The sequence below is a fragment of the Mus pahari genome, chromosome 14, assembly GCF_900095145.1.
Source record: "Mus pahari chromosome 14, PAHARI_EIJ_v1.1, whole genome shotgun sequence".
In the NCBI taxonomy this organism is placed as follows: Eukaryota; Metazoa; Chordata; class Mammalia; order Rodentia; family Muridae; genus Mus; species Mus pahari.
The window spans coordinates 30,486,763-30,495,119 of record NC_034603.1 but is presented as its reverse complement, the minus strand read 5'-3'; the positions used below and the strand labels follow the sequence as shown (position 1 = coordinate 30,495,119).

General features: G+C 46.2%; 2 protein-coding genes across 2 annotated transcripts in view; one reads left to right on the top strand and one right to left on the bottom strand.

Annotated features, from left to right (window-relative positions):
* The window catches only part of Pigl (phosphatidylinositol glycan anchor biosynthesis class L), a 57,040-nt gene extending 52,456 nt beyond the window's left edge, over positions 1-4,584 (bottom strand). The window contains exon 1 of the mRNA XM_021213721.2: positions 3,328-4,584. Coding sequence (XP_021069380.1) covers positions 3,328-3,562 — 235 coding nt within the window. The 5' untranslated portion in view covers positions 3,563-4,584. The remainder of the gene's footprint in view (positions 1-3,327) is intronic.
* Positions 4,585-4,768: 184 nt separating this feature from the next.
* The window catches only part of Ncor1 (nuclear receptor corepressor 1), a 136,397-nt gene continuing 132,808 nt past the window's right edge, over positions 4,769-8,357 (top strand). Inside the window, exon 1 of the mRNA XM_029545802.1 lies at positions 4,769-4,940. The gene's annotated coding sequence lies outside the window, so the exon portion shown is untranslated. The remainder of the gene's footprint in view (positions 4,941-8,357) is intronic.

Here is an 8,357-nt window from a genome sequence, read left to right as displayed (position 1 = left end):
ACACACACACACACACACACACACACAAGTCAGTGTATAGGATTCTGAATGAGTTAGTGGCACAATTTAGAGGGAAAATGTTGCCTTTCATGATTCCAGTCTCCCTGGCTCATAACCATCCGTAACAAGATCTGATGCTCTCTTCTGGAGTGTCTGAAGACAGCTACAGTGTACTTACATATAATAAATAAATAAATCTTTTAAAAAAATGCTAACAGTGGCAAGCTAGGGGAGACCAAGATTTAAAAAAAAAGATTTAATTTTATTTTATGTATGTTTAATGTGTGTCATGGGGTAGTATGTACATATGAGTTCAGGTGCACGTAGAAAACCAGGAGGGTGCTGAATCCGAAATAGGCAGTTAAAAGCCTCCTCAAGTTTGTGCTGGGAACCAAACTTAGGTCCTCCATAAGAGTAGTAAGCCCCTTTAACTGCTGAGGCATCTCTTCTTGGCGCCAGGTAGATGCCTCAGTGTTGGTAAAGGCACTTGCTGCCAAGCTTGATGGCCTGGGTGCAACCCCAGTGACTGATAGAGTGGAAGTCGACAACCAATTCCTGCAAGTTGACTTCTACCATGTGTGGTTCATGGCATGCAGGCTCCTCTCCCACAAATGAATGTAACATGAAAACAACAGTTTGATGAACTAACTAATGTCTCTTAAAATCTATTTAGAGATTTCATCAACTGACACGGAACAGGAAGCAACTGTGCAGCCTGGGTGCGATGGTCAAGTGCGACTAGGAGCCACAGGGTCTTAGCGCCTTCTTGTTCAAGTGATTCAACATCTATTTGGAAAATGAAACTAGTATCATCTCATAGGATGGCCGAGGAAAACCGAGAAACCACCACCAGAACAAGCCCCCTTTTTTTGCTTCTCCCTTTCCCTTGAACTGAGGATGTAGTTGGGAGAAGCGATTTAAACAAGACTTAACTGCCTAGGATGATTAGCCCTACTCCATATATATGCTTCTTTTTTGAAGATCAAAAGAAAACCTAGTTGGAGCCTTCTTTAAGGACAACTTCTGAAAAGAGAATCGGTACCCGTCTCTACTGCCTGCCCACTGCACTCTCTTCCTTATACTGCTGCAGTTTTCTCCATACTATGCTGTTTGTTTTTGTTGTGAGCCTAGCCTTTAATCCCTGAGCCATCTCTCCAGCCCTTACTACACTATATTTAACATTACTATATTCTTGCTTTTTACTACAGCAGTGACTAATAAAAAATGGCACATTGGATTCAGAGGAACTAAAGACAACAGTAGGGGTACTGCCTGCTAAGTGAATGTTTATATCTTTTATTAGATAAATATTTTGGGAGGCTGGGTGTCCAGCATGTTTGAGACCTTTGGCTCAAACCTAAGAACTGAAAAAGAACAAATTGATTTTTTTTTTGGTTTTTTTGAGACAGGGTTTCTCTGTGTAGCCCTGGTGTCCTGGAACTCACTTTGTAGACTAGGCTGGCCTCGAACTCAGAAATCCGCCTGCCTCTGCCTCCCATGTGCTGGGATTGAAGGCGTGCGTCACCACGCCCAGCTGACAAATTGATTTCTTGACCCAAATTTTTAAGTTCTATCAAAAATAATCTAGAAAATATTAAATACTAAAGGACATACTGAATTCATACTATCTTGCAAACAAATACAGTTTTGATGAAAATCTTGAAACAGATTTGTGTATAATTCAATTCTAATAATTATAGTATAAAACATAAAACAAGGGGGGCAAGAGATGGCTGAGGTTTAGAGTACTCCATGCTCTTCCAGGGGACCCAGAACTCAGTTTCCTGGAAAGTGGAATTCCATCTGTAGACCAGGCTGGCCTCGAACTCAGAGATCTGCCTGCTTCTGGAACGCTGGGACTAAAGGCATTTGCCACCCCTGCCCAGCAAGTTCCCAGCATTCTTATTGTAGTTCACAACTGGCTGTGCTTCCTGTTCCAGGGAATCCAACATCGTCTTTGTGCACACGAGGCATGCATGCGCTACACATACATGCATACAGGCAAAACACTCATACATAAAATGTAAATTAAAAAAAAAGAAGAAGAAAAGAGGGTACTCTTTCCTTGTTTGGAGCCTCTCCACTCTGTTTTTTTTTTTTTTTCTTTAATAAATCTACATTAACTCTGTTTAAAAACCAAGAATAATTCTCCCAAATTTAGCCAATTTTATAAATCAATCCTGATGATTTTTGTGAAAGATTGGTAATTTAAAAACGAAGAAGCTGGGCGGTGGTGGCAGATGCCTTTAATCCCAGCACTTGGGAGGCAGAGGCAGGCGGATTTCTGAGGTCGAGGCCATCCTGGTCTACAGAGTGAGTTCTAGGACAGCCAAGGCTACACAGGGAAACCCTGTCTCGAAAAAGCCAAACCGGGGCTGGAGAGATGGCTTAGTGGTTAAGAGCACTGATTGCTCTTCCAAAGGTCCTGAGTTTAAATCCCAGCAACCACATGGTGGCTCACAACCATCAGTAACAAGATCTGACACCCTCTTCTGGAGTGTCTGAAGACAGCTACACTGTACTTACATATAATATATAATGAATATAATGAATATAAAAAAAAAGAAAAGAAAAAATCAAACCAAGACAACAACACAACAACCACATGGGAAAAAAAGGCCTGAGAAATTTTCAAAATCAGCTTTATTGAGGTATACTTTGCTATAAAATTCACCCACTGTATGTATACACTTCACGTTGTTCAGTCATCATCATATTTAGGGTATCAAGGTTTTCTTGTTTTTGTCTGTATCATTATACAAATCTTATTTTTGAAGAATTCTTTTAATAAAAGCTGGGTAGAGATGAAGTCTAAAATTATCTATAAATGTACTTTCTATTTGTCTGAAGTTAAAAAAAAAAATCTCCCAATTTGACATATGCATCTTTGTAGCGGAAAATGGGTTTCAAAGCAGCAGGAAGGTCTTTTGCTATTTTTAGGAAAGAAACTTAGTGGGCTGAACAGACACCATACAGCTCAAATGGTCTGGTGCACGATTATATTCGATCCTTTTGCAAATAGACGGTTCCTCAGGATAACAGGTCAGGCACAGCGGCTCACTCCTGGGATGCTAGACTACAGTGAGACTGACTTAAAAAAACAAAAACATCCAGTGCAGTCGCAGTTCCCAAAGGAACATGAAGGTACTGAACGGAACCAATGAACAACCACTTTTCTGCTCCTCGATTTGGCTAGGGTGGAATTCGCTCGGGGTTCCCTAACCTATCTGGGAGAAAGTAGCTACCTACGACAGAAAAGCTTTCGGGAAGAAGTCAACTGAGATCGGTTCGTTCCCTAACCCAGCGACCCTCCTTACAGTCTCCTACCTGAGGAGAAGCAGAGCAGGGACACCTGCTGCTCCAGGCGTGCCAAGCCTAGCAAGGTGGGAGCAAAGAACATGGCTTCGTCGTCCGGGTGCGCGATCACTACAAGGGCCCGGCTTCCGGCTCCCGGCAGGCCCGCCTGCTCCGGAGATCTCACTCGTTCCACCGAGTTCCAAAGCCGGAGGAAGCCCAAAGTGAGGACAGCCACGGCCACACACAAGAGACCCACCAGGTCCATGCCGGGTAAGTGGCACTGCGCCTGCGCAGGAAGGCAGGCTGCGGGTGGACTCGGGCTCCCTGCGGGAAAACGGAACCGGCTGAAACTGCGTTCCGTGGTTCCGAGCGCGGCGGCGGCAGGAGACCAAGATTCGTGGTCTAGCGTGGAAACTTCCACCCCTACTGCGCCGTCTCCTCGGTGGCGGAACCCTCTACCTTGCTCCAGTGTCAGGGCTCAGCCGCACTCTGCGGTCTTAGTGTCTTTCTTACCGTTCAGTGTGCTTAAAAGGAAGGAAGCATTTTAAGAGTTATTTTGAGATCGTGTGTGTGTCTCTCTCTCTGCGTGTTCCCCAGAACTCACTGTATGCAGACCATGCCGGGCTCGAGTTTGCAATCATTCCCGTTCCTTTGCCTCCTGAGCTGGGATTTCAGGCGTGTCAGCACGCCGGCCGAAAGGGAAGCGTTTTAAAACAAACGTCAGCATTCTCCTTTCAACTCGTTTCCTAACCCATTTTTAAAAATGACCCCAAAGTTGGTATAAAACAGCCCGTTATAAGGAAAAAAAAAAGTTTTTTGTTTTTTTGTTTTCCCGAAGCGGGTCAGCGTTTGTTCTTTCTCAGATGGCGGCTTTGCTAGAGGAAAAAAGTAAAGCGGCTAGGAGGAAACGTCATTTCACTAGAAGGGTGAGGTCGGCAGGCCCCGAAATTCTCTTTAAGAGGCCGAGATTGAGGAGCCACGCCGCGGAGGAGGCCTCGCCCGCCATGCCGATGAACACTCGGTGTGAAATTAACGTGGGTCCCAGCCACGTGGGCTGAGGTTTCTCTCTCCGGCGGCGAGGGACAGACAGGGCGGCCGCTCTGGCAGCGCTCAGGGGTCGCAAGGTTAACCTCGCGCCGGGCTCCCGGTCCTTTTCCCACGCCTGAGGGGAAGGCCCCGGGGCGCGCGGGAGCGGCAGGCTCGCGGGGACGCTCCGGGCCGAGGACGCGATGGCTGCCGCGGCGGCGGCGGCGTCGGGTCGGGCCCGAGGCAGCGCTGCCGGGGCGGGCCTGAGTGCCAGGGACCACTCGAAAAGAACCGGCCCGGCGTCCGCGACCCAGGAAGCGAGGCCGAGGTAAGAGCCGCGCTCCGTCCGCCCGGGGAGGGAGTCGTCTCCCCAACCCTCCGGAAGGAGGAGGAGCCCGAGTCGGAGCCGCCTCAGCGCGGCCGCCCGGCCTGAGGGGGAGGGAGTGGGGTTGAGGCAAGATGGCGGCTAAGGTGGCGAAGCTGCGGCGGCGGCGGCTGGAGTGAGCGCCCAGCTCGCCGCGCCGCCGAGCGAGGGCCGGGCGGGAGGGCCGCGCGCCGGGGCCGCGTCCCGGTCGTCCGGCCGTGGGGCGCGCCGGCTCTCACTCCGCCAGCTCCCGGTGAGTAGGCTCGGCGCCTGCAGCCCCGGCCTCCGGGCCCTGCTCGCCCGGGAGCTTCCTCGGGCTCCCGGGGCGCCAGTCTCGAATCGGCCGGGCCAGGGGCGTCGCGGAGGACGCAGGGTTGGGGCCCGTCCGAGCCGCCGGGCTTTTCCTCTTCCTCCCTCGGGGGCGAGTCGGGTGCGGCGGGGAGTTCAGGCTAGACGAGTGGAGGCTCCTGGAGTTTGGAGGAAGAAAGGCCTTAGGCGGGCGGATCTCCTTCCCGAGGTATCTTATCCATTTGGGAAGGGGCGTGCGGTGCCGCCGCGGGACCGGCGGAGCGGGTGCGAGGTTGGAGGGCCTCGGGTGGGGCCCGCGCAGGTGACCCGCCTAGGCCCACTCGGAGGGAGAGTTGGTGGCTGTTTGGCGAGTGTGGAAGGGGTTAAGGAGGGTGACAGCGATGGACAAGTGTGTGAAGAGCAAACTAGTTCACCTTTCTAACTGGCCCACTTGAGGTATAATGGCGAAGGGTTGGTAGTGGTGCAGCTGCTAAGAGCAGCACCCTCTGCCTCCTGCCGTTTGTTATTGGTGTTTTCTTGTGCCAAGTGGGAGATTGCAACCCCCCTCTTTTTTTTTGGGTGGGGGGAGACTACGACGACCGGAATTTGAGAAAGTACTTGAGAAAGCAACCTTAACGGATAGGATACTGCGTTCTTAGAATTAGTGTGGACCAAGAATAGTCATGCAAAGAAGTGGATGGGAATAAGTGATATTTGCGAAAAGTGTTTTTGCCTAAGAAATGCCAGGTTGTGTCTGCCACAGTGCCTGTTCAACGTTATGGATAATTTTAATCTTTGGGACTAGTATATTCACCTGCATCAAATTTGCTTGCTACTCTAATTATATCCCGTTGTATTGAAATTTACATTCCTTGTGTGCACCCTGGTGAGAGAATTGGTGGGAGCCTAAACATGGCTGTATACAAAGAGCAACAGGCCTGGGATGTAAAACTGCCCTACATACAGTCATTCATATGTTCAGGGTATCTTGATTAATAACTGATGATGATTCTCAGTCACAAGGACTATCTGGTGGATAAATGAGGAACTGATGTTTTAAATTAATTAATTTTGTTTGTTTTGAGACCATTTACGCCTGTAGTACTTGCTGGCCTGGAACTCCCTTTGTCACTGCCTATGTGGTGATGCTTGTACTACCACACCTGCCATACTTTATTTAAGTTTTAATAGTTTGGGGAGATGTTTTAATATTTCTCCATGTCCCCCATTTAATATATTAAAATTTAACATATATTTACTGGATGAGCCAGTTCATATTTGTCCAGGCTTAAGTTCTGACTTACTTAGATATGTGTAAAAATTACAGAAGAAATAAAGCTAAGTAACTAGATAAAAATCTTACATTCTCATTCTATTACAGTCCAGTTGTTGAATCAGCTTTAATTTCAGCAGTTCAGAGGCAGAGGCAGAGGCAGAGGCAGAGGCAGAGGCAGGTAGATCTCTGTGAGTTTGAGGCCAGGCTGATCTCCAGAGCGAGTTCTAGAATAGCCAGGGCTACACAGAGAAACTTTGTTGAGTCCAAAACCAAAAGAAGCCCGGGCGTGGAGGCGCAAGCCTTTAATCCCCAGCACACGGGAGGCAGAGGTAGGTGGATTTCTGAGTTCGAGGCCAGCCTGGTCTACAGAGTGAGTTCCAGGACAGCCAGATCTATACAGAGAAACCTGTCTCGAAAAACAAAGCAAAACAAACAAAAAACCAAAAGAAAAATAAAAAGAAAACTCCAGTGGTTGCTTAGTTTATTTTAATATTTATAGCTTCCAGTTGTTTTGTCTTAAGTGCACCTGTTAATGAAAATCAAACTGTATGTGTGTGTGTGTGTGTGTGTGTGTATACACATATCTAGAAAGTGATTACTTACCATACCAAAACACTTCTTATCTTTTAGCAAAAGCTTACTGTATGTTGTAATACTCCTCTGGGAAACTGTAATACTACGTATTGTAATTCTCTCTGCAATTAACTGGCATTTAGAACATGTTAAACTTTTCTGTGTATTAGTTTTCTTATCTACATTAGGAAAACCTCTGTTTTCACAGGTTTTGTTCTCGTGAGTCTACTCTGAGTAGTTATGAAACTACAGCCCATTTGGTAGAGAGCTCAGCGAGCGTGCACCCAGCTCAAGATTTGATTCCCTAGCACCACATAAAAGCAGACACATGTCCACTCAGGAATTGGAGGCAGGAGGATTAGAAGTTCAAGATTGTCTACAACTATATATTGAGTTTGAGGCCAATCTGGGATATTCATGACCTTGTTTCAAAAAAAATTATGAAAATGCTTTAAACAGATTAAAAGGATTATGCTCCTGTGAGAGTAATGCTTTATCTGCAAATCTCATGGTGCAGTTAGAAGAATAAGTATTCATGTTACAACTCATCAGAATATACCTGTTGCTCATGTATTTATATAGCTATGATTCTCTCCTATACATTTTAAAAAAGATGATATTGCCTGGCATGGTAATTTTAACATTATGTACATACAGATCTCTGTGAGTTTGAGGCAAGATTGGTCTACATAGTGAGTTCAGGCCAGAAAAGGTTTAAATAGTGATATTGTGTCTCAAGAGGAGGAAAAAGGAGTAGATTATATATAATATATATATTTTTAAGATTTATTTTATATATGTGAGTACGCTGTTGCTGTCTTCAGACACACCAGAAAAGGGTGTCCGATCCTATTACAGATGGTTGTGAGCCACCACGTAGTTGCTGGGAATTGAAGTCAGGATCTCTAGAAGAGCAGCCAGTGTTCTTAACAGCTGAGCCATCTCTCCAGCCGATAATATATAACTTTAACTGAGTATCTTCTATTAAAAAAATAAACTTGGGACTGGAGGATGATTGCATGGTTGAGAGCACTTTTATGTTTGTAGGCGACCCAGGCTTGGTTCCTAGCACCTGTAATGCAGCTCACTGCTGTATGTAATTCCAATTCTAGGGATCTGATGTTCTTGTCCTCCAAGGCACACATGTGATGCACATATATTTACATGTAGGTGAACATTTATTACACATAAAATAAAAATGAACAAATAAATAGTGAACTCAAAGTGTTGGGCTGTCTGCAAGATGAGGAAAAAGAAAATGCAGGAAGTTAACCTCTTTGGATTTAATTGGATTGTAGTTTGTTCCGGACCAGGCAAGTTCAGGTCAATCCAGTTTTTATAGCATTGAAGATTTACGCATGCATTTATTTACTCATTTTTGTGACATGATGAATTCTTTGTCATTGTCATTTGTTTTAGAAACCAAAGGCCTGCGTTTAGGCCAGAGATTGATGTAAGTGAATATCAGGCTATTACTTTTTAGATCTCTCTCTCTCTCTCTCTCTCTCTCTCTCTCTCTCTCTCTCTCTCTCT